This window comes from Hydra vulgaris, chromosome 05 (genome assembly GCF_038396675.1).
Source record: "Hydra vulgaris chromosome 05, alternate assembly HydraT2T_AEP".
Lineage (NCBI taxonomy): Eukaryota > Metazoa > Cnidaria > Hydrozoa > Anthoathecata > Hydridae > Hydra > Hydra vulgaris.
In genome coordinates, this window is record NC_088924.1 from 40,910,010 (window position 1) to 40,937,474 (window position 27,465).

Here is a 27,465-nt window from a genome sequence, read left to right on the forward strand (position 1 = left end):
ATTTTTGACGGAAATCGAAGCTATTTTGACTACAACTTCGTTTTAATATACTTTGGGTGTGGCGGAATAGTGTCGCAAAATTTTGATTGTCGCAATTTTTGATTTTAGCAAATTTAATTGTCGAAAATGTGAAAAAGGAATTGTGTCGCAAATTGTCGCATTATTGATTGTCGAATAACAGAATAAGGAACAATGTCGCAAATGAATTTAATGAATAGTGTCGAAAATAGAAAAAGGAATACGGTCGCAAAGGAGTTTATGGGACTGTCCATTAATTACGTCAACAATCTTTTTGGCAATATTTTCCTTCCCCCCTCCCCCTTATCAACAACTTATCAAATTTTTAGTGACCCCCCTATAAAATTGCGTCTACAAATAATTTTCCCTCCCCCTTCCCCCCTTTCATATGCAAAATAAAAATAATATAAAAAAAATTAAACATTTTAAAATAGTAGTTTACAACTTCAAGGAAAATTGTTTAAAAGTAAAATGTTTAGAAAAAAAACTTTGTTCAACTTTTTACTTATTAACATTTTTTAAATATATATAGCCCTTTAAAATTACAAAAGCTTGCTCTAAACAAAAAGTGAATAGGAGTAAAAGTGGTTACTACATGCAACACTTTTGGTTTAAACTTCTTTCAGTGCATGACAGAAGGTAAAAAAAATTTAGTTCACTCAACTTATCGAAGAACTGCAAGTCAATATTATGCCAATAATGAAAAACTTGTTCCAGTTATGGAATTTAAAAAGACAAAGATAAACATTAAAACTTTGATGGAGGAGAGTATTTCTCAATGTTTTCCAAAATTCTTACTATAATAAAGAAATCATAACTTTTGAAATTTTTGATAAGGTCTTCAAAATCTTCTTTCACAAAACAAGTTTATATTTTTAAGTTGTTGTATAACGATTAATAATTGCAAACTTAAAAAAAATATATATATATAATTAATTTGAAAGTTATGAAATATATATATATATATATATATATATATATATATATATATATATATATATATATATATATATATATATATATATATATATATATATATATATATATATATATATATATATATATATATTGTTTTTGCATGGATAACGTTAGCATTTAGGTAATATGGGAAAACAGTAGTAACCAACGTGCCTGTCAACAGACCTACTCCTAGATAATTGTTAAATATTTATCATATTTTATGTAGGGGAAAGGGGGCGAAATAGTACCCCCTAAGGAAAAAAATTAATAAAAATAAAACTAAATGTAGGAAAAAGTTTATTTTTATATAGAAACAAGCATTGATGAAACTAAAACAAACAATCATGATTTCAAGATGTAAATATTAAAATAAAGAGCACACTAATAAAAACTAAAAATAAACAATTACTAATTACCCACAAGAAGGTTCAAATAGTACCACTAGTGAGGCTAATAAGTACCAAAGGGTATGAAGAAAAAAAACGCCCAGCACTAATAATAAGTAATAAATAAAACAATAACTGGTTCATTCTACACTTGTAAAATATATTTATTGACATAATTCACATATATAACTATCATGTGACCCATTTTGAGAATAAGATGATGAGCATGCAACATGTACCCATGCTCCACAAATTAAACACTGGATCATATCCTCCTTAATGTCCTCATCACACATGAAGCAGTACCAACGCTGCCATTTGTTATCTTTAGAGGTTGGGGTAATTAGTACCACAGGTACGATTTACCCCACCATCACAGGTACGACTTACCCGACTATGACTAAACGTAGTTTTCTACTTCAGTGTTTTAATGGGCAAAGTAAATCGGAAAAAAACGTATTTAATAATGAAGAAGAATGGATGGGCTAACACCATGAAAAAATATAAATAAGTTACGTATATCCACGCCTGCAAGGTACGACTTGTAGGACAGTGTAATTATTACATCAGATAGTGTAAAAAAAGGGAAACAGACTTACCTCCTTTCTTTAACGTTCGATTCCGCCATTTTTTGGTCAGTATACATATTTCATCTGCTGGCTTGATTTTATCGTGTTTCCGCCAATTTCAACGAATCAGAAAAAGAACAATGACGCTAGTACGAATTGTACAGCGGTACTAATTACCCCCCTTTCCCCTATAGTACAGAGTCACAAATCAAGAATATGCCAATCCTTCTTACTTTAACTTTAGACCTAATCCACTTCCACATTGAATACAAACTAATTCTAATAGAGACTGGCATAACAAAATAATGCATTTGATAATTTGTATAAACAAGGGGTTAGCAATCTTTTAAAACGGAAGACCAAAAGTTTATAATTTATAAATTGTTTCTAGTTTTTAAAGAACTATTAACATCTTGTATTTAATACTTAATAATACAGAAATAATAGTATTTCTGCATGAAGCTGGAGAGTCGCATTATATCATTGAAGTTCTAGCATCAAATCTTTACACTGTTGTCGGCAACCTGCTTGCAAACAGTAGGTTGCCGATTCTGGTATAAACATTTAAATAATATAATGTAGATTATGTACTTACATAAATCTAGATATGTTTTTACATCAGGAAAACAATCACAAACTTTGAAAAAATAATAGTGTTACGAGTAAACATCTCGCGTGTGCTCTGTATGTGTGCGGTATTTTTAAAGCACAACACGGTTTAAAAAGAGTAGAGTATAGAAAATGTCATTAAAATACTAAAGGTTGGGTGAGTATGTGAAACAAGACAACAAACGCAGCCTAATTTTTTTTTTAAGTTTAGTTTAGTTTATTTTAGTGGTCAATAATTTAAAATATTTATAACAATCCGTAATAAACTAGACTTTATCCGTAATAAAATAGACTTTTGAAAAATCATACTTGTTCGCTATGTGTAAATTACCGACAAAGATATGCTGCATCAGAAACCTCTATGCTAACAGTCTTAAGATACTTGTGCACATCTGCAACACAACACGGTTTGTGAAGAATTTCTCTCTTGGCACACAAGTGCAAGCATGCATGCAGTACTCTCTGCTGTGCAAGTCTTTGATTATGACCGAGCATAATATATTTCAAAAAAGAAGGAAAATTGAATATTACGTGAAAGTTTTTTTCATAAGACCTATCATGACTCTTTGCTGCTCGGCGGGGCAATGCTTAATCTCAGAAATAGTTTTTGTAGGACGGTTTTGAACTTTTTCTAGCGCTACTATTTCTACTCGTCGGTAAGGTTGCTACGCTTGGATAGCGTTCTCTCGGTGAGGACGAACATACGTGGTGCACACTTCTTTCTACAGTGAAAAACTACGGCTGCGTTCACCGTAGCTGCTAAAACTTGAGCATTACGTTAAAGATCATTTGAGATAAGAACTCCAAGATCTCTCTCTAACTGAGCAACTTCGATTGCAAGTGGTAGGCCGTCTGATCCTGGCATGTGATAGTCTCGTTTTGATACCTTTTTTTCTCGGCCAGTACGCATGATTAATAACTAAGTAAGTATGCATGACTAGAAACGAAGTAACTAAATTGATATAAAAAAGTAACGTTGTTGACGTCAACTTTTCTTAACCTCCCCCTCCCCTACTCAAAAATTGTCAAAAATTTCTTCTCCCCCTACTTTGTTGACGTAATTAATGGACAGCCCCTGAGGAATAGTGTTGAAAAAAAAAAAGGAGTAGTGTCGCAAATGAATTTAATGAATAGTGTCGAAATGTAAATGCTGTATTCTACAAAGGTAAGCAAAACGAGTAAGCAATTGCTGATATTACTTATTTGCTACACTACTCCTTTTTTTTTGTTTTCAACACTGTTTATTAAATTAATTTGTGAGACTGTTCTCTTTTTTTGTTTTTGACACTATTTATTAATTTCATTTACGACAATATTCTTTTTTTTTTTTGGTGCGACATTAGGCCTTTTTTAATATATTCGATACAATTCCAAAGTTCAATTTTCGATAATATACCTGTTACCCATTTTTCAACATTTGAATTTTTTTACAGGTAGAGTTCTAGAATAATTGTATAACTCAAAAACCTTTTGTTATATACAGGAGTTGTTGAATAAATGGAATATTTTTGAAATACTTCACAATACTTCAAATAGTTAAGTTCTTTTTTTAATTCGATAGATGAGACTATCCTCATTCTAATGGTCAATAATTGGTAGCGCTGATATCTTTGCTTTTAAACAAAGCAAAAAAACCATCTAATTAATACATGCTTGACCAAGGTTTGATGAAGTAAAACAACCTTTATTATCGCTTACTTCTATATAATAATCTTTTACAAAATTACATTAACATAAGTATAGTTTTCTTAAGATTTCCATCGCGGAGCACATTCTTACATCTTCTCCTTCTTCTTCAAATGAAATGTTTTACTATTTCGGGAATGTTTTAATATTTCCTCCATAACTCTGTAGGACGTCTATCTCTGTTTGGATATGTTTTTGGATTCGGTTCTTGATAATGGCTTTGTTGCATCGGCATATTAGTTGTTATTTCCTTTTCTGGTGAAACTGATTCGTTCTGAGAATATTCCTCGTCTCCCTCTTCTTTAATTGGTGTCGGATTGAATTGTATATCCATTGGTATTTTCTTCATGTGTGAAGCATTCCGAGTTTTTTGCGAGTTATCAACGGGAGATTTAGCAGTAATCATTGTACTGTTCTTTGTGTAGGGTTTAAACGTTTTATACTGTTATTTAGGTGCCCCAAGAAGACCTAACGGTCTTGTCACAGAGCACCGCGGAAGTGCATTTAACCAGAAAGTTCACGCCTCTTTCCTTACCGTGACGCGAAAATATGTCCAAGGCTCGTTTCAAACCTGGATCTCTTGCTTATAAAGCAAGCACTCTAACCACTGCGCCACGGCCGCAAACGGTATCGTAGTTTTGTTATATCTTTTTTGTTTTATCAGTACTTTATCTCCAATATTTGGATTTTTTGCGTGGTATTTTGAATCGTGGCATTTCTTTCTGTATAACTTAGCATTTTCTTGTTTCTTCTTAGCTTGATCATTAATATTTTTTTCAAACCTTGTCTGAAATGAGGGTATTGTGAAACCTGTAAAGCGATTGAACATGAGTGTAGATGGTGGTATCCGAGTTGTGCAATAGGGAGTGGTACGGTAGGAAAACAGGAAGTTGTATAACGGCTTTTTCCAGTCTCTTCGTTCAATGTGTGCTGCTCGTATTGTTTTCATCAGTGGTTTCATGAATGATTCGGCTTGTGAGTTAGCTTGCGGCCAAAGTGGTGTGATTCGTTTATGTTCAATATTAATTTTGTTAAAATCTTTATTTTAAATGAAGTAAAAGGTGGTCCATTATCGCTGATAATTTATTTTGGTGTTCTATATACTGCAATTGCTTTCTGTAGAAAATCAATAAGAAGGTCAGCGGATGTATTAATTAAAATATCGACAATCGGAAATGTTTGGTGAGAACTACCAAATAAAATCCGTTAGGTAATGGACCAAGGTAATCTATGTTAGGTGTGTCCCAAACTTCCGATGGTGTTGGTGTGATTAATAGTTCGGCTGGTGGATTTTGTTTACCAAGTGCTTTACAAATTGCACATTGTTTTATATATTGTTCTACTTTAGTGTCTAGGCCAGGAAAGTAAACTTTCTGTCTGAGAGTGCTTTGGTTTTCTCGAGTCCCATGTGACTATTATGCGCCAGTTGTATAACCGTAATCTCTAGTGATCGTGGAATGATAATTCAATTTGCTTTTAGGATAATGTCTAATGTTTGATTTACTGTAAGTTCTTGGCTAATCTTACGGTAAGCAAGTAACTCTTTTTGAAACTTTCTTATTTCTGGAGGACAATTCGGATGTGTTAGTTTATACCAGGTATTAGTGGCGACTAACTCTGTAAGTATTCCTAGAATAGGATCGGCTTTGGTTTCTCTTTGAATATCTAGTAGTAGAAGGGCTTTTAGGCTTCATCAGCAGTAAAGTTTAGTGCATTGTGCTTTAGTGTATTCAGCAGTAAAGTTGGCATACTTTTCTAGCTTTTCGTTGTCAGGGTCACAAGGGTCTACCGGGTGTCGACTTGGATAATCAGATATATTATGTTTTCCTTGGACGTAGTGTAAATTAAAAGAATATCCCCATAATCGTAAAGTCATACGCTCAATGCGAAGTGGTACTGTAGGATTTGGGTTGTTTAAAACCTTCACAATAACTTTGTGATCGCTGTACATTTTAAAATGGTGTCCAAACAGGTATGTCCTGTTGTGTTCGCAGGCGTACACTATAGCTAAATATTCTCCTTCCAGCGAAGAGTAGCGTTGTTGTACAGATGACAGCGCTTTTGAAACATTAAATATGAGTTTAAAGACTTGTTTATTTGGCGTGTTTTTTACAATGATTGCCGATATGTCTAAAAGACTTGCATCGGTGCAGACCGTAGATTCTTTGTTGGGATCGAAGTACCCAACGCATGAGTCTGATGTCATAGCATTTTTCAGTTTATCGAATCCACGCTGGCACTCAAAGTTCCAGTTCCATGATGAATCTTTATGAAGAAGGTTTTGTAAAGGATAAGTAATTGTACTGTAGTGTAGAATGAAACGCTTAAAATAGTTCATAAGCTCGAAAAAACTTTGGAGAGCTTTAGTGTTTTCTGGAATAGGCATGTTTTTGATATTATCAAATTTTTCAGGATCTGGCTGCATTCCTTCTTTTGAAAACTCAAATCCAAAAAATTAGACTTTTTCTTTTCCAATTAAGCATTTTTCAAAGTTAGAGTTAAACCTCTCTGTTTGAATCTTTCTAATACTTTGTGTAACATTGAATCGTGTTGTTTTGCATTTAAAGCGAATATTAAAACATCGTCAACTATAATAAGAGTTCCTTCTATATCTTTCAAAACTTCATGTAAAGCGTTTTGTAGTTCCTCCTGCGCAGAACTAACTCCAAAATTAAGTCTTGTGAAACGTTTAATTTGAGTTTCGAATTGAAAAGTAGTAATTGATCTCGATTCCGGCGCAAGTTCGAGCTGGTGAAATGCCTTCATTAAATCTAGCTTTGAGAAAACGGCTGAGTCTTAAAGTTTTATAATAACATTGTCTAGGGTTGGAGTCGGAAGATGCGTTCTTCCAATAGCTTTGTTAGCGGCTCGCAAGTTTACGCAAATCCTTAGGTTACCGTCATTTTTTGGAACAATTATCATTGGACTTATCCAGGGTGTCGCTTCGTCCGTTACTGTTTCAATTATTCCTTCTGCTTCAAGCTTTATGACTTCATCTTTAACTTTTTCTCTAAGTGCAAAAGGAATTCTTCTTTCCCATTGTGCGACTGGTGGTATACTTTCATTTATTTTCAACTTAACTTGGTAGTTAGAAAGTTTTCCTATTTTCCTGCTAAAAACAGAATTTTTGTATGAGTTTATAAGTGGTTATAATCGTCTTGGAACGTTTAGAAGGAGAGTATTGTTTAACTTGCTAATGTTCCGCATGGATTGGCAAATTTGTTGTTTACTGTCGCTATAATTTTTTTTTATTGTTTTTTGTTTGTTTAAAAGTTTCTCATTGACGTCAGTATGTATTAGAGCTTTATTCAATTGTATTAAACCGAGTAACTTGGCGTCGTTTCCAGATAATAGATTTTTGTGGTGCGTTTTAATCACATGGAATGTGAACTGAAGGAATTTCGTTTGACTTTTTATCACGGCATTGATTTGCCCTTCAATTTTAAGTTTTGGATTGTTATCCCCTTAAGTAATAATCTGTGTTTTAGATTTATATAGGCGAAGCTGTCTTTTGATTAAATTATTTATCTTTTCAAATGTTTTAAAGTTTAAAATATTGATAGAAGCTCCGGTATCTATTAAAACGGTTATTGGTATATTTTCTATATTAATCGTTACCTCAAAGTTTTCGGCTGCCTCAGTATTTATCTTGTTAGCATTTGCAGAGTACAAGTCTCTTTGATTTAACTTTGCACGTGGATTTCGGATTCATTGATATCTTGTATTCGGGTTCATTGTAAATTGTATTTATTGGTTTCGTATAGATTTGTTCATTTTTTTGGTATTTCTCTCGATGTGTTGTTGTATTCTGTTCTTTTTGTTTCTTACTTTTACAGACTGTTGCAAAATGTCCAATTTTCCCGCAGGAGTAGCAAGTTTTCCCTAACGCTAAACATGCATTAGTGTGCAGGAATTCAGTTCCACGTCGATAACAAATTTTTTTCAGCGACTTGTAATCTCATGTGATTCTTTACTGATTAGTGGTAAGTTTGTTTTTTTGACTGTATTTACTTCGCTTTGTTTATTCGTTTCTTTCTCCAGTTCTTCTATTTAATTGTCCATCAGTTCGAATGTTTTTGCAGTAGTTAACAAATCTTGTAATGTTTTTGTAGTAGTTAACAAATCTTGAAAAGATTTTGAAAACTGTATTTACGAAGTTTTGAAATGTTTGTACTAAGCTCAATTTGTTGTCTAATTTCTTTATCTTCATCGGCAAACTAACTCGAATCGTTTTATGTAGCGTTTCCAGCTAGAAAATAACTTACTCGTATCTTCAGTACATGAAAATGGTGGAAAGTTTGGTAGATTAAGGTTTTTTATAGCCATGGTAAATATAATGTTTATTTAAATCCTCTTATTTGTTTACTTTTTTTTAATCTTCGTTGCCAATTTGACGAAGTAAAACAACCTTTATTATCGCTTACTTCTATACAATGATCTTTTACAAAATTACATTAGGGGCCATCCATAAAGTACATACGCAGTAAAAGTACTGATTTTAAACCCCCCTCCCCCTTGTACGCACTTGTACGCTTTCGACGACCCCCCCTCTCCCCTAGCGTACGTACGCATTATTTATTCCAAAATAAAGCCCCCCTTCCTGAATGCATAACGTTTTTTTTTTAGTTATTTAGGTGCTCTAAGAAGTCCTAATGGTCTTATCACAGAGCACCGCCACAAGAAGAATATCATTTATTAAGTTAGCTCTCAGTTTCCAACTTCACCGTTAACGTTTATTTGCTTAGAGCGTGGATCGAACCCCCAACCCTTGGGTTACGAGTCCAATGCTCTAACCACTGCGCCACAGCTGCTATGAAACATTAAAAACCAAAAAATATCTAGTTATTTCGACATTTCTCTGTACTTAATTAAAAACCGGGAAGTTAATAATAAAAATAAAGAATAATATTATAAAAAAGGATTCTTGCGAGTATGTTATATTTTATATTTCAACAAATGGTGACTTAAATAAGTAAAACATATTATCAAATGCAGGCATGAACTCAGCTTCCACACTTTCATCGATAACCTCCTCACTGACATCTTCACTTTTATTAATATATTTACTTTCACTTACACTCTCCTCACTCTCCAATTCAATCGTTTTTTTGTTTTGTTTTTTATGTGCTTTTTTATGCCGTTTGATTGCAGCCTCACTTGGCCAGTATTTATTGCAGTAACGCAAATTCCGATTGATAGTTTTTCTTTCATCGATTGGCAATAGAGATCAAATGGTATTATTTTGTATTTTAATCCTTCTGTAAGTATATCATGTAGCAAAAGGCGATGTTTCAGTGGTGCAAATGTTGATTGGTTTGATACGTTTTTAAAATATGTAGACGGCTCTATTGCTTTATAACCATTCTCGCAGTATTCGTAAATGGCTGGAAATGGAATGAAACGTTGGGGGAGGTTTTTCATCCAGTTTGTTTGAAATGGTGTGCAGCATGACTTGTCTTAACATTTTGCGATTTGAAGGCTATATCGCGATTGCTGACAATGTTTTTCTACCCAAACAGGATCAGGAGTATGTGGTTCATATGCTTTTCCAACTGGTACAGCCTGGCAATGAACAGGATACCCATCAATGACTGTTTTCTCCCAAACTTGGGCTAAAACGGTAGCCGCTTTTAGAAAGTTCTCTAGCTCCAATTTTTGGTCGATTGTTTTTCCTAAAGAATCAAGGTGGTTGTAAATATCATGAGGAGGAATTATTCCAAAATAATACAATATAATCATGAGGAAGAATTATTCCAGTCAAATCATGAGAAAGAGGTGCCATTCTTCTTTCAACACTGTGTTTCCCACTTCTTATGCGTATGAAAGTGTCCCCACTGTAAGATACATTTCCAGTTTTGTTAACTTCGCATACGCCATACACTGATGGGATCAATTTGTGCTGTGGGCCAACGACAAAGTCGAGATCCATGAGTTTGACCTTGTATTCCATATGCATCAGCAACGGCGCCTGAAGGCTTGCTGCAGCAAGACCCAATGGAACCCTGGCTTTATAATCGTTGGAAATGAAAAGCACAGCTTTTGGTCCAAATAATTTGCAAACCTCAAACATGTCGTCAATAAATGACTTTGCAAACATTCTATCGTTGTTTTTTTTCGCATTGAGTTTTCTGGACGTATTAGCTTCACTGGAACTGTGTTGACATGTTTTTTTCAATGCTGAGTAAAAGCACTTTCTTTTGTTTATTCACCGGGCCTAATTAACCGCGTGGTTAAGATGGGTTGCCGTTCACATCACATCTTTTTGTAAACAACATACGCGCATTCTTGTAGGCAGAAAATATTAAAACTTTATAGGAATACATTCATAAGTTTATTATATAAAAACACACAAGCAAGGGTTTTTTGCATTCCTTTTCGTTAAGTTTCAATTAGTTCTTCTGCAAAATTTAAATTTAAATTGCTCTCGTAAAACAAAAACAATAAAATTCTTTTGAGCTTTTTAAATTTTGCTTTTTAAAATTCTTTTGAAACTTAATAAATAACATTATAAGTAAATTATTTTATATAATTCAGATTGCTGTCGTTAAACATAAATACCAACATTCTTTTTTTTTAAATTCTTTTAAAATTTAATGTAAAGCTGCAAATTGTAACCATAAATGGTAACAAATCAACAGAAATTGTTATGAAAGTTTACAGCATATTCAAAAGACCTAGTATTGGATAAGTTATACCATTATAAAAAGTTTAAATAACTTAAAAAAAAAGACAAAAGATAAATTAAAATTATTATCCTCCTTTAAATATATTTAAATTTTTAATCTGTAAAAAATCCTTCTCTATAAATTACTTAATAGAAAAGCAAATTGCTGGATATCCTTCAAAAGACAGAGAAGTAAATAAACTTTGCAAAAAGCAAGGAATTTTAATTGATTTCATCTGAAAGTCAGATAATATTTATTAGTCAGGAAAAGTTCAAAAAAAAAATAAGCATGAAAATTTACTTGCCACCCTGATAATATGCATTTAATTAACTAAACTTATACTAGGACGAGCAACGGCATTGGTATTATTCTAACTGATTGAGCGATCCACATGGTCGTATTAATAATCGCAAAAAATGTAAATTCATCAAATTCTTCTATTCACATGTATACGAACATTAGAAAGCTGTCTTGATAACATTGCCTCCAGATAATTATGGTCTTATGTAAGAGCTATGATTTTTAATGTTACCCCGATAACATCTTTAATATTGAATCCTCTATGTAGCTAATTAATAGAAGTAAATTAAAACTCAAGCTGGTATAGAAGACTTTATTCAGCAAATTAATAAATATGGTAAAGTTATTTTACATAAAAGAAACACGATAGTAATTGCAGAGTTGATAATGCCGCCCGGCGGCACAGTAACTCTCTGCCAAAAGACCGACTTTTTTGTGTGGCGGAAGCTGTTGGCGGCGGCCTTCCGATCAATTTTTAGCGGCAAAATGTTCTAACTTCCGCCTCCAGTGGCTTCCGCCTTTCTATTGGCGGCCGCAGCCAGAGTTCTTTTTTGGAGGCAAAATGTTTTGGAGACCGACTCCAATAGATAGACGGAAGCCAATGGTGGCCGCTTCCAGAATAAATTTTGAAGGCAAAGCTATTTGGAGGCCACCTCAAATGGCATCTGCCTCCTAACTGGCTGTGGCCGTCAAATTGCAGGCGGAAATATTTGCCTCCCGCAGGCGGATGGAGTGACAAATAATTGCTTGTTTGCTTTAAAGCAATTAAATATTAACTAGAAACAGATGTTAAATACTTGACATCAAGTTTTATTTTATATGATTGATTGATCTCAAAATATTTTATATGATTGATTGATCCCAAAAGCTGCAACCAGCAAAATGTGTCTCAACACGCATTATTTAACCTTCGTTTGTTGATGATGTCCAGGAACTATGCCGTTTTCTGATGTTAGATTTTAAAAATTTGATTCAAAATAAAAAGAAGGTAAAAATTGCACCTTCCAAAAGTGAAATTCCCCCTGATGTTGAACAAACATTGAAATATGCGATAGAATGCTGGAATGCAAAAGAGCAAAGAGGAATTTTCAAAGATATTAAAGTAAAAATCACCGAAAATAACTTTCTTATTTTTCTTATTACCTTGTAAATTACATAGGGTGTTAAATAAAAATTAAATAATAACTATTACAAGACACTTAAAAATAAACACAAAATAGACGTTTTCAAATGTAATAACATCAATAAAAATTAAATTAATAAAATAATAATTTAATACATAAAAATAATATATTTGTTGAACCCAGTTGTTTTAAGTCAAGGTAATTGGCTTGAGAACAAAATAAAAAGAAATAATATAGATAATTTTGCAAACTAATCTTATTCAAAAATTATTCCAGCTCAAAGAGGTAGACTCGATGTTAATAAAAAAGCGAAAAATGGTTACGATATTAGAAATTATAACACAGAATTGACTGTAGCTAAAGAACCGAAAATGTTTTATTAAAACATATGATTTTCAAATGGTATGATCTCGTGAAAGGGCTCTTTGACCTTCGAATGTTTTCTCATACAAAAAGAAACTGGTTGCTGGATGATACCTTGCATTTACTTTTTAAAAACAAATAAAAAGCCTCTGTAAATAAATTAACAGTTTTGCACTTAACTTGTACCCTTTTGTTTTCAATTTTAAATAAATAAAAACTATTTTAAAAAGTTTGAAAAAGTTCGAATTTATTTCCTAAATAGTTCGAAAGTGTTCGAATTCGAACTTTTTAAAAAAAGTTCAAATTGACAGCCCTACTTACTACACCTTTTCATGATATAATTGAGAACACAAAAGTTGTATTTAAGAAATCGTAATATGTAATTGAGAAGTAGGGTACAGCGGGGCTAGTTGAGCATAGGGACAAATTGGGCAGTTATAATACCTTAAAAGCTACGTATCATATGACAAAACATCTAATGGATGAAAGTTAAGGAATTAGAATGTTAACGCAATGCGCAACAAAAGATTGCTGAAAAGCAATTGAGTAAGACACACGGGTCATTTTTCTATTTTGGAACAAAAAAGTAAACTTAAACTTTTTTATCTGCTATCACTGAAGTGTTGATAATTTACCAATTTATCGAGCTTTTGATAAAAATTAACTTTTTTTTCTCAAGTCTTACTGTTCTTTTTAAAACCTAACTAATGCGTCACCTTGTCAAGTAGGCTTAAGTTAAGTAGCTTTGAAAAAAAAAATGAGCTATTGAACACAAAAAACAACTTTGATGAGAAATAATAGAACGGTACATTATTTATATATTTTTTTTTAATTATTAATTTTAATTCGGGCTTCAATGTTCAAGATAGTTGTATAAAATTATATTTTATATATTTTATTACATTCTCTTAGTATTTAATTTTTTTTTACTTACGTCATTAAAGTGTATAAAATAAAAAGTTTAAAACTCTACACACGCTTACTGTTGTTTACTGTTAGTGAAAGTTTTATTGATGATTTAACCAAGTTTCGTACCATACATACCCATTTATTTGTTGATTTTTCAACTTACCACACACTATTGCTAAACTTGAGGCAAATTTTCTAAAAAAATCAAAAACTATACTTTTTCTTAACAAATTTTTAGCAGGTAAAATTATCTTTCAAATTTTTTAAAAAATTATGTAAATCTGACGCACCGTTCATGAGATCTGTTAAATTAAGTATTTATTTTAAGCATTCAATTTTATTGAAGAAATTCGGTAAACCTTTAGGAAATAATTTCAATTCTTCAAGATATCGTCCTACTAAACAAGCATAAGGTGAAGTCATTTTTGTTCCCATAGCTGTTTCGATTAATTGATTGATAAACTCATTACTGACAGTAAAATTGTTCTTTAAAATAAAATTTACGCTTTCTAAGATAAAAGTTTTCGAAAATCTGATATCGTAATAATTATATCATAACGTAGCTTACATTTATTAAAAACAGCTAAACTAGCCCGCTCTACCCTACAACATGTAATATAGATATCGTAATATGTAATTAAGAAACACAACATGTACAATGGTGTGAAAAATATTAGAATCAAACCAAAAAATGAACGTAAGTTTGCAGTTTCATTCAAAATATTGGACAACAAATCGCCATTTTATTTACAATGTTAGAAATAAACCTCCACCAGTATTTAGTAGAACCTCTTTTTGCTTGAACAAGTGCTTCAAACCTCTTGGGCTTTCTAGAATTTAATCATTAGCACATTTCATGTGTCTCTGGGCCATGTACCCATACGTCTGTTAGTGCATCAACCAGCGCTCTTGTTGATGGGTTTCTGTTTGGAATTCTGCGAATAACAATTATCCAATAATTTTCAATGGGGCTCATGTCAAGTAAAAATAATTGACCACAACATCAACATGGTATCAGATGTTTTACAGTTTTCACAAGTCTCGTAAGTACTCCTCACCATAATAATGCATAACGTACTGAAACCTGTTATCAAGGACTTAAAATATTGACTTATTACTGAAGACAACCTAAAGCACAAAAATAAATAAGAAGACAAAAGTCATCAAATTTTCCCATAAAGGAAGAGGAAGACAGCTAATAGAATGATTATTTACACCATAATCAATTGGCAAAGAATAACAAAGAACGTACTCATTGTCTAATCATTTCATAATTAATTATAATTTAAACTTTATAAGCTAAAATTGTATCTAGAAAAGTTCTAAGACCATTAAAAATTACTTGATTACCTTTTTCCAGCCTTCTTTACTTCATTTCTTGTACTAGATTGCACTGTAAACGGTAAGCCTTCTGCTTCTCATTAAGCAATTGTTTCCTGTGCGGTTGGCGGGCAGTGTAGCCAACCTGGATGAAGTGGCGAAAAATGCAGCTTTCTGAAACTTTCTTGACATATTGTTTCAACCCATCCTGTAGCTTTTTACTGGCTAATTTCCGATTCTTCCAGCATTCGGACATAACGTCATTTCAACGTTGCGAGTTGGTAATATATGGTTGAAAAATAATGATCTCAATCTCAACGTTATTTCAACGTAAGTATAACGTTAAAAAAAAACGTTGAAATTTCAACGTTAATTCAACGTTTATTTTTAACTGAAAAACAAACGTTAAAAATAAAAGTTGAATTAACTGAAACGTTTATTTTTAACTGAAAAACAAACTTCAAAAAAAAATGTTGAATTAACGTTGAAATTTTCAATGTTTCTTTTTTAAAGTTGAACATCTATTTTATTATTATTATTTTATTAATTACCCTCTGTAAAATACAAGATAAAAATACAAACTAAGAAAAAAGAGAGATAAAAAAGTATCATTCAGAAATGTGTTCTTCAAGTTTTTAAAAATTGTTCGCTGTTGTTTTACATTTAAATAATGAACCGCATGTACCAAAATATGAAGAGTAGCTTCAGGACTTACATTCTCTGAGTCTCTAAGTTTTACTTTTTTTTAACCAGCATTAAGGTTTTCATATTCAGTTTATGAATATTACATGTTTCTTTTATACCATCTAAAAAAGAAGATTTAACTGAACAGTAGTTAAGTTGGGAATCAATGATTTCAAAGGTTACTTTATTGTGAAAAAGGCGGATAAATAGATTTATTTTGGTGTATATAATTTGACATCTCCTTAGTTTTAAATAGATGGTGTATATAATTTTTACTACACTTGGAGACATAAAAAAGCGATTTAACTGGGTTCCTTCCAAGTGTGTCGAGTCTTTTGATTGTTGACTCTATTTTTAGAGAGCTCTAGACCGTTTATATTGTTTATATGGTTTATATTGTTGGATAATAGTCCTTGGATGTGCAAACCGGATTCCAGATTGAATCTGAGTTTGTGCCGTTGCCTGTAAATTTGATACCCTACTGTCAATATTCATTCTGTTAAGTGAAGCAAAAATTATTTTTTTTTTATCATAAGTAAAGCCGAGATGATTAAGTTTCTCATGAGGTATAATTTGATGTTCGCCTAGGGATATTGTGAAGTTCGTTATTTGTCTTTTTCCGGGGAGTAAAAGTTCTTTTTTGACAGCATTAGGCTTTATGCCGTTTAAATTGTTGTACATGTTACACGTTGTAATAAGTTTTTTTTAGACCCGAGAGAGTAGAGCAGAGAAAAATGATGTCAATTTTTTGGATTGGTAAGTGATTTTTAATAGGATATAACAAGAGGTATTATAGTTGACGTTGACATTGATGTAGGGGTCAATCCGTGATTAATTGAAAAGTGAAATAATTTTCTTAACAATTGTGTTAATACGTCACATTAGGCATGTTTTAAATGTTCTGCAGAGATATTGTAATGACCCTTGCATTTATTTGATTTTAGACAAGAAATAGCTGTTTTAATATTTTCATTAGTAATTGATATCTCATCAGGATTTTTGCGAGGTGGAATTTGAAGATTAGTAAATTCATCAGTTATTTTCTCAGTGTTTTACCGTTTTTCAAAAATAGTGGCAAACCCTATTAATGCGGTAATGGATTCTTTATCTTTTTTATTGTTTATAGTAACAAGTTTTGAATTTGAATCCTTTTTTATACACCTAAAAGTATTCCAGAAGTATTTTGGGTTAGAGTTTTTAAATTTTTCAATTTTTTGTTTTGGGCTGCTTTGATGGCTTTGCAGAAATTCTTCCGAGCAAATAGGTAGCGGTTAGAATAGAAGAAGTAGAGTCTTTTGAAAATCCCGCTTCACTCCATCTTTGAAAATAAAGTGACAATTTTTTTACTTTAGGTTAATTCCACCAGGATTTTAAATGTATAGATCGTTTCTTTAACTTTAGGTGTTCTCTTGGAGCCGATGTTGCACTGTTAGTTATTGTTGTACAGATTTGGGTAAGTTCATTTTCGAAATTAACTATAAGTTTAAGATTAATGAAGCTCAATTTTAAGTGAAGTTTATAAAGTTATAATTATTCCAGGCATATCTTAGAATGCTATAGTTCTCTGTTATATTATTTACATTTTCTTGATGATGCTGACCTTCAAGTCCAATTGAAATTGATAGTGGTAAATGATTGCTAACATTTTGAAAAAAAGGAGAAATAACAATGCATTTATAAAAGAGATTAGATGTATACTTTGATATAGCTATATGCAGAGGCAATTTTACGGGGGAGGAAGAGGGGTGGAACCCCTCCCTCCCCCCCTCAAAAAAAAAAAAAATAATAAAAAAAAAGGTGATTTTCAAGTTATATCGGTTTTTTGAAGAATTCAGTCGGCTAGTCAGGTATTTGACACAGTTCAGTTGGGTAAATTTTAGTTTTGAGGACCTTTTTTTCTTTCTTTTTATATATAAGGAACCATTTGGTACTTTTTAAGGATTCCCCCCCCCCCCCTTATTTTTTTCGTAGAGTCGCCTCTGACTATATGATCAATGTAAAAAGAGTTCGGCAATGTGAGATGTCAATATGTGATTGCAGGACCAGACCTTTAGTTACGTTGACTAATTTTAATTCATTTAAGTCGACAAATTCCGATAAAACTTTAAACAAATTGTTTCTCTTGGGGCTAGATTTTTCTAGTAGATTGCATATTCCGTAAGGAAATGATTGGAAATCTCCAAGTATAAATGTCTCACCAATATCCTCATGACTATTCATTATTCCTTTCAGTATGTCTAATTGACCTGTGTATTTTTCCAATGACGACTGATTGTTTTGTTATGAGGTTAGATATATGCCAATGACAATAGTATTGGTATTATTTTTTTGTAACTTCAGTGCAAATGTATTATCATCTTTGTAAAGAGGTAGGATATTTTAAAATTTATTTTTTCGTATAAAAAATGCATTTCCACCAAAAGTTCAACCCTGTTCGTGTTTTATTGCCTGGCTGAAAAAAATGAGTGAGAGTTTTTATAAATATTTTTGATAATAGAATATTTGAGTTTTGATACCCAGTATTCGCATAGAAACGTCGTGCCATGAGAAGTTATTAAGGTCTCAGTATATTTAATATTTGATTTAAGTCCCTGACAATTAAAAGTACACATACTAAACGGTTTTGCAATTTTTTCTTTGTTTAATATATTGTTTGAAGCCATCTCATTACGTTGAAATAACGTTGAAATTTAAATAGTTAAAAATAAACGTCGAAAATGAATTAAAGTTTGCCGACGCAAAAGTACTAATATTTCGGTATTAAAATAAAATTTATTATTACACATAAATTTCTGCGTGGAAAAGTTTTTTAAAAACTTTTAATAAAAGCATTAATGTAATAAAAGTAAAAATATGAAATGATTTTAAAAATATCAAATGATGGAAAAGTTTTTTAAAGACTTTTAATAAAAGTATTAATGTAATAAAAGTAAAAATATTAAAAGATTTTATGTTATGAAAATATGTATAATTTTAAAAAATTATAAAATGTTTATAAGTATTTGCATTATACACAAGTTTTTTAAAACTCTATTTACACTGTGTACTTTTCTTAATTACAATTATTATGTCCTTAATTGCATCTTTCAATTTCTTATTTATAACTTTCATGTTTTTTACGTTTCTTAATTAGGGGAGAACCGGGTGAGATGACAAAAAAATTTGCTTGCGTGCTGCGCTTTAAATTTTCCACAAAAACCATACAAATCGGTTTAAAACTATAGTCCAATGAAGTGTCATGTTAAATTATTGCAAAACCCATTATTTAACCATCAAATTAAGTTCAAGGGCTTGGTTTTTAAAGTGATACTGTTTGTCCCATGTCACCCCATGTTGTGGTGAAATGCGACAATGGTTGGGGTGAAATGGGACAAAAATAGAAACAAATTATTTTAAGCATTATTTTATTTTTTATTCTACTCTTTATAAAACATAACAATACACAAAATTTATTTATATATTTATTTTTTTTTTTTTGTTAATTCACCTCCCCAACCCCCAGAAGGCCACTACAGATGAGGAGGCTACTTAATTGTGGTTATAACCCTCTCTCAACTCTATAACTCCGAAACACGAACCTTGACGAACAAGACCGCTGCGCGGAGAAACAAGTTGAGCGCGGTACTACCAGGGACGTGGTATGTTTAACAAAAATAAAATACCATTCTAAATGCATTTGTAACTTTGTTCAACAGGTTGCTTGATGTTTAAATTGAGTCAAAATTACGTTGATGTCTGAGGGGGTAACTTTTTTTCTTTTTTTTATCTTTATATTCTTTTTTTCTTTTACATTCTGATAAACTTTCAACTAGTTCATTTCTTGTTGGTGTGTCAGTCAATACCAGAGACCTAAAACATTTTTTTTTTGCACTTTTTCTCTTTGCCACCCTTTCACCCGCTTTTGGAAATGGCCTCATATCTTCTGCTGTCCAATGGTAGGCAGAAGTGCTGATTTGCTGTTTCTTTTCATTAATAACTTCAGATACAATACACAGTGATGTGGGGATTGTTTGTTCGTCGGAATTGTCATTGGCTGGAATTGGTCGATCAGATACATAAGAACATAAAAAGTCGACATCACTGAAAACATGTGGATCGTACGGGAAAATGCCAGCTGCTTTGAAATCATTTTGAATGTTTTGGAAAGTAAAGGCTCTCGTATAAGCTATTCCTAAATTTTCAGAAATGTCATATATTATCATAGGAGTATTTGGATGTGCCTTTAACCATGAATCACATGCTGAATTGTAAAATTTCTTTAATGGCCCAAATACTGATCTGTCAAGTGGTTGGAGTTTGTGGCTGCAATGGGGTGCCAATGTCAAGAGCAGTGCCGGATTAAGGCTTTGTTGGCCCTAAGGCTCGTTTTAATAAGTGGCTTGAAAATACAGATAATACGGACTTTCCCACAAAAAGAAGAAAAGTAAAATTTAAAAAAGAATATTTATTAGGCAAAAACTACATAATTTAAAATTTTTGCGCTTTTATAACTGCAAATTTGTCAATTAGTTTTGAAGTTGACCTTGTTGAGCAAATCACTTTCAATGCACAGAAGTGAAAGTACAGAAAGACGATGTTGAGCCATTGTTCATCGTTTTGCATCTTTAATTCTTTTCAATTGAGAAAACGAACGTTCTCCTGAACAATTGGTTGACATCAGACATAAGTAGATCCGGAGTGCTATTTCAGTATTTGGAAATGCTTGATATACACCAGAATTGTGCAGCATTTTAAACATCTTCTTAGCACTTGAATCAATTTGATTCTGTGCACTTGATTCTTCTTCATAGTTTCTCTGTTCTTTATACCAGCACATAAATTGTCAAAATTCTGTTGGAAAATCAGAACAAAGGTCTTTCGAGTACGCAGAAACCATTCCTTTAACAGCAATGTCAATATCTTTATCGGTCATGGAGTCATACTCAGTCAGAACTCCAAATCTCTGCAGCACAATTGAGTATACTTTAATGCGTTTCTTTAATGCATTTTTCAGCTGATCGATGATGACATAAAAGGTATTGACCTTGAAGTTTTGCTGGCTTGACATCCATTCAATAGCTTCTGCGGCATCTCCATCATTGATTTGTCTCTTACGCTTTGGTTGTCTTCGACTTTCAGATTTATATGTGCTGTTGCCACAGTGATCACCTGCCTTCTGATTATAATCATCAAACTTCTCTCGGCATTCATCCAAAAATATATGCAAGCTCTTCAGCAGACCAATAGCTGGAGTTAATTCGATTGTAGAACTTTGCAATAACTTGCTATTAATGTTGAACCTCTGCAGAATGTCATTCCAAAGTTCACACAATAAGGCAACTTCAATAGTATCCATGTGTTTGGCCAATGAACCCGCTTCATTCCTTGTGCTACCATTCTGATTACAATCCCCTGAGATCTCCTAAAGAGCACTTTGTAATTGGTGGTACCCCTTGAACACTGCTTTTGCAGCATCAGCTTGAGCAGACCACCGGGTATCTGATGGGTATTTTGGAACAAAGCATTCTGGTTGGTTTTTAACATGGGTCATCATGACATCCCAACGATGTGTTGATGCTACAAAGAAAGTATACAGGCGATTCAATATGTTAAAAAATGAAACTGCTTCAACGCAAAAATCCACAGCTGACTGGCCAACTAGGTTCAACGAGTGGGCAGCACAAGGAATATAGTCCACTAAACTGTTTTTGTTTTTCAGGATTTGTTGCATGCCAATATATTTACCAGACATATTGCTGGCATTATCATATGTCTGAGCACGGCAATTTTTGTAGTCGATGATCTGAACTGAAGCAGTGTGTCAGCAAGATTCTGCCCTGTGTGACTGGATATATTGATAAATGTCAAAAAACGCTCCACAGGCTGGTAATCCACCATTATAATATAACGAAGAATGATGGTCAGCTGGTCACAATGGGTAATATCAGGAGTGGAATCTACTGAAACTGAAAAATACCGTGACTTTGAAATCTCATCCTTTATGAAACCCATAACTTGTTCACCCATCATTGCAATTAATTCTTCACAGAATGTTTTCGATAAATATGATGAGTGACCGCGTTCGTGATTGTATGAGTACAGATGTGCTGGAACAAAAATGGATCAAATTGACCAATCAACTCCAAGATGCCCAAATAATTCCCATTTTCTCTGGAACCAATAACTTCATTGCTACCTCGAAGAGGGAGACCTCTCTCACAAAGAAAAGTAATAGTTGCAACACAGCGTGACAGGACATTTCTCCAGTAATTGCGCTGCTCCAACATATTGTTGTGCAATTGCTCGTCAATTCTCCCAGCAGCAACTCTTCTTTGACATAAAGTGAGAACTGATTGTATGTGCTTTGCACTGATTTCATGGAATTTTAAGTATTGTATCATATTCTTCCAATCCTTAAATCCTGAGCCAGACAACTGTGACCGGTCAGATGAAAACAGAATGCAGGGAAAGCAGAAGACACATGTCTTGGCTGGAGAATAAACAAGCCAGTCACGATCAGCGATATCACCATTTGGCAAAACCTGTTTGAAGACACTAGAATTTAGGAAGCGATTCACTCCACTGTATTCCCGCTTTGTTTCTGGATAACTGTCTGCCAAGTTTCGAAAATGGATTGTTCCAAGGCTGATGCACATGTTACGCACATGATCTGTTATGTCACCAAAACTCCCAACATCATTGGGAATGGTTCCTGAACCAGTATCAGCTCTGTCTTCAAATTTTTCAGTATGTCCAAGTTCAAATGCAATTTTTGCAGCCTCTTCCTTGTGATCAATACCTACCTGAGATGTTGATGAGGATGGTGGAAAATTGAGAGTAATATTATCAGTAGCATCAACCTTGTTCGTGGCAGTGAAAAATGAATTGATTTTGGGTATTTTCTTTAACAGTTTATCTTCATCATGCATTTTCTTCTCTAACTCCTTCGCTCGCTCCCAACCACCTTTACGTATCGACATTAATCTAAAAGAAAAAAGGTAAAAGTGATCTTTAAAAACGTATTTTTATGTATTCAATAGCATAATTATTCGATTTAAAAATAATTGATTCATAAAGTCATATCATAAAAAGATGTAAAATTTTAAAAATTGATTTCTTGTGAACTGCATGATAAGAACATACAAAACCTATATATAATATAGATTTTAATATTCGAAATAATAATTTAAAATCAAACTACCAGTATACCAGAAGAAAATCATTTGATGAATTTGGTTTTAAACTACCAGAATAAACACCAATTATGAATTCAGATGATGGGATTTCTAGAATGCACCCACATATAACCCAAAAACATTTCACTGTGCTGTTAAAGAGAGGTAATCCATCAATAAATAGACAAAGACTCAACTTGGAAAGATCAGAATTTATATTTTGTTCAATTAAAATAATAATTACAACAGAAATCTAACAATAATGATGACAGCGTCAACATAATTAATTAAAAATTATAGATTCCTATAAGTGAAGGATTTTATTTTTGTTTATTTCAGGAGCATAGTGTTCAAAAATTCATGCAAATTACTCACTGGGATTGATTATTTGACTTATTAATGATCCGCTTCTTATTTCCCTAGGTCACAGAACTGAAGTTCTACATGTGAATCGGTGTATGTTAAAAGGGCGGAAGTCCAACAATGTAAACTTTCGGGAAACTAAAAAAAACAGCACTACTTACTCAGTAAATTTTTGTTAATGGATTAACAACTTTTTTTTTGAAGGGGATAATGTTTTTTATCTTAAAAGCAAACATATATTTTTTTATATTTATTTTTAAAGAACCTACAAACCAATTAACACTGTGGACTTCAGCCCTTTTAACATTTAACAAATAATTACTGCTTATTTTATTAAGATTTTAATTTTGGTCTATAGTAAATAATGTCACAAACTGCAATAAATCTTTACAAAGTGTATATTTATGAATTTTTTATACATTTTAACAAAAATTATAATGAAAAAAAGGTCAACTACAGAAATTTTATCAGCTATGCTTAATCATTTTCCCCAACATCTTCTGCTTCTCCATCGTTGCTTTCTGCTGTAGGCCATTGCAGTAGTTTATTATAAAAGTCAATATGGTCATGTGGGATATACTTAATACACTTTCTTAAGTCATTCAATTTAGCAGATTTTATTGGAACCTTTCCGTTAGGGTAAAGAAGCTGTTCAGGCAAGTTCACTTTGCTTTGAGTATTTTTTCTCATCATAAAAGTATGTTTGACAATACCATTGATAATTTCACTGGCTTTACATTGACCTATGTTGTCACAATCGTATTGAAAATGGTGAAATTTGCTTATTGCAAACTGAGTTTGTTGGCTTCTGGGTTTACCTATTGTTTCAATTGAGGTAACGTTTTTTTTATAGTGAACTGGCCACCAACTTTTAACATCGTAAACTAGAGATGAACTCTCTACATCAACCACTAAAAACTTTCTTTGATTACTACATTTTAATATAATTTTTTTTATTTCTTGAATGCTGTACACTCTGTCATGTCTTCTTAACTCTCTTTTTATAATCGAAAAGTCACGGTCACAGGGCAAAAAGCTGTGCCCTCTGGTTGGGAAAAATTGATTGACCTTTTTAATCCACTTATTGTCAGTAAGCGCCATAAAAAGTTTTGAAAAGCAATGGTTTTTATTTTGCCCCCCACAATTATCGGCATAAAAGTTGAGTTCATCATACTCTTGAGGACAGGAAGTCAGGTAGTGCAAAAGAAAGGAGCAAGTCTCATTTGGAGACTTTCTAGCCTGCCCCTCGTGATAAAGGTAGAGCGTTGCAACATTTCTCTTCACATCATGAATAGAAAACACACTAACCGTTAACTGCCTTAGGTAAAATAACTCTTGCACAGGTATTTTGGGCAGTGAAATGTTTTGCATATAATCTATGGCTAGGGACAAAACATTCACATTTTTTTTTTCCCTAGCGTCCTGTACATCTTGTTTTATGGCTTGGTAAAATTTCTTTGCACGTCTTTTATGTACTGCCAAGTCAGTTACTGCTGCTTGCTTAGCAACTTCATTAAGGTGAGGTGATTTTATCTTTAGCTTTAACTCTTCGCATATGCAACATGTGTCTACTTGATGTTGTCCGAAACGTAAATGAAAGTGCTCATTGTAGTAGTTATAATAGGACGTGTAACTGAACTTTACCCCTTCATTTTTTTTCATGAATAGTTCATACATTAATTTCACGTTCAAATTTTCACTCAAAAAATACCTTTCCTTTCCGCCATAGTGGATCAGTTTTTTTGGAAAGGAGTCTATGTGAGTGAATACCTTAGCTAGTATATCATGACTGGTAATGTAACTCGTATGTACTCCTCTCAAGTCTTTAACTGCTTTTCCATCCATTTTTAAACCCCTTACTCTTCGAACCCTCTTTTCTGACACAGAAAATATTGATAAAAATGCCACAACACATACCTGTACTCGTTCATCTCCGATCAAAACATGGTACTTAAATTCCTTTTTGTTTCCGCCGTTACTTTTTCTTTTTCTTACAGTATCTTCATTGGCATCACGACTATTTCCTTTGCTATCTCTTGAACCAGGCCTCTTCCTCACAATATCCGTAACGTCAATCAAGCCATGTAAAAATAAATCCTGCTCATCTTTTGTATTGAACTGGCTGTAGAAGTTTATAAATGCATCATTAAGATTGTCTTTGCCAATAGATTCAAAACACTTTCTTGAACAACTGAAGAAAAAACATGATGTAATTTTACTTTACAAAAAAAATTATAGTTAGCCTAGTCTAGGAAATAAAATAGAGTTTAGTTAAAATACAATTAGTAATTTTTGACTACCCTAAAAATGTCATTTTATTGTCTTTGGTCTACAAATATTTACAACCTAAACAAGCAATCAACAACCTAGGTCTATAGGCCAACTATAGAGTACAGAGCCTAAATCTGACCAAATTTTAAACAAATTAAATTTGAAATAAAATATGGCATAGACTTGTCATGAAATTAAGAATTATTGAGTATTATCTTACCTGCATGGATCTCCGATAGACTTTGCATCAACTTTTTGTCCCCTGTGGTTTTCATACGCCACACCAGTAAGCCTAGATTTCTTAATCTTGTTCCTTTTATAATCATCTGGGTTTCTTATCTTTTTTTTATAACTTGTATGATCGGACTCACTACCACTATCACCCATTTAAAAAAGCAGTTAATCAATTTAAATCACTATTAAAATGATCAAACGTAATAAATCAACTTTATTTACCACGCTGTTGTACTATCAAAACAACAAAGTGAGTTACGTTTGGTCCGCTGTTTTCAGCGCAAAGTTTCTTGCTTTTTGTTAAAAGGGCTGAAGTCCGGACTTCAGCCCTTTTAACAAAAAACCAAAACTTTTAGACACTGTATAGGCTAGAGAAAACTTTTGACAGACACCTTTTTAACACAAAATGAAGGAGCTATCCTTTGAATATACAAATTTGCAAAAAAGTCAATTTTGTAAAATATGTGACTTCCGCCCTTTTAACATTTACCGATTCATGTATAGTGTATATGCGTTTTCTATGCTATAGCAAGAATTAATTTATAAATTAAAATATTATTAATTAGAATATGTAAAATGGATATGTGATATAATAATGATTAAACATTGTTTTATATATATATGATAAAAAATCATACATATATATATATATATATATGTATATATATATATATATATATATATATATATATATATATATATATATATATATATATATATATATATATATATATATATATATATATATATATATATATATATATATATATATATATATATATATATATATATATATATATATATATATATATATATATAATAATGTATGATAGTGAAAGTCAAAATGAAAGTCACTCAGTATAGTTGAGATACATGGATCTAATCCATATTATATTAGTGAGCTTTATTATATTAATATCAACAATAAATAAAATATGTGAAAAATATGTTTTGATAGAAACATTTAAAAGATGGCATGTTGAACAAAAAAGCTATACCCAGTTCTTTCTGCAGTAAATGTGATGCTTTTTTCTTCTTTAAATCTACTAATAAATTTAAAGGATTACAATTTTATAATAATAGTTATATCTAAAAGTATATTCATTTGCTAAAACCATTAATTTTATTACTACGCTTTGTTATTGTTTACAAAAGAGTTCCACAGTTTAAAACAAATGTTATCGAATTTCAAAAATATAAAAAAACATAATACTTTTCGAATGTTTTATTCGAAATATTTTAAATCGATATTTTAGAAGAAAAAAATTATCACTTATAAGAATGAATTAGTTACAACTTTTGACATCGTAAACTTTATATATGAACAAAATGTGTATAATAATTGGAATAATTATAATAATTTCATCAATAAAGATAAGACATAAATATAAATTTATGTATAAGTTTTTTGTGGCCTGGATTTTTTGCTGGCCTTAAGGCATGTGTCTTATTTGCCTAAGGGTTAATCCAGCACTGGTCATGAGCTCAACATTGCTTTCCTTAGCTTTATCCATCAGGTTGTCTATTATTAAAAGTAATGGATGATCCTTGCTAGGATGTCCATACTCCACAAAATGATCAAACCATTTCAAAAAAATTTCTGTATTTATCCATCCACTAGGATTAGCATTACTTTTTGTACCTCTTGGTGCACCTTTAAGTATATGGCTACGAAAGTGGACACGAGGAAATATCAAAAACAGTGGAATAAAATTTTCAAGGGCATTAATGCAACCCACCATTGTAACTAGGGCTCCCCTTTCAGCAGAAGTTACTTGTCCTACTTGCTTTACTCCTTTACCAGCAATCACTTTCACTGGCTTATGAACAGCTGTCAGACCTGTTTCATC

At 32.2% G+C, this 27,465-nt stretch overlaps 2 protein-coding genes across 2 annotated transcripts; both read right to left on the bottom strand.

Annotated features, from left to right (window-relative positions):
* Positions 1-21,607: 21,607 nt before the first annotated feature.
* On the bottom strand, positions 21,608-26,650 carry LOC136080383 (zinc finger MYM-type protein 5-like). The gene is made up of 2 exons (XM_065796999.1): positions 26,614-26,650; positions 21,608-22,556 (listed from the first exon to the last, which is right to left on the bottom strand). The coding sequence occupies exon 2, from the start codon at positions 22,550-22,552 to the stop codon at positions 21,608-21,610; it is 945 nt and encodes a 314-aa protein (XP_065653071.1). The 5' UTR covers positions 22,553-22,556; positions 26,614-26,650.
* LOC136080864 (uncharacterized) lies at positions 23,575-25,864 on the bottom strand. The gene is made up of 2 exons (XM_065798202.1): positions 25,602-25,864; positions 23,575-25,301 (listed from the first exon to the last, which is right to left on the bottom strand). The coding sequence occupies exons 1-2, from the start codon at positions 25,766-25,768 to the stop codon at positions 23,588-23,590; spliced, it is 1,881 nt and encodes a 626-aa protein (XP_065654274.1). The 5' UTR covers positions 25,769-25,864; the 3' UTR covers positions 23,575-23,587.
* Positions 26,651-27,465: the final 815 nt, after the last annotated feature.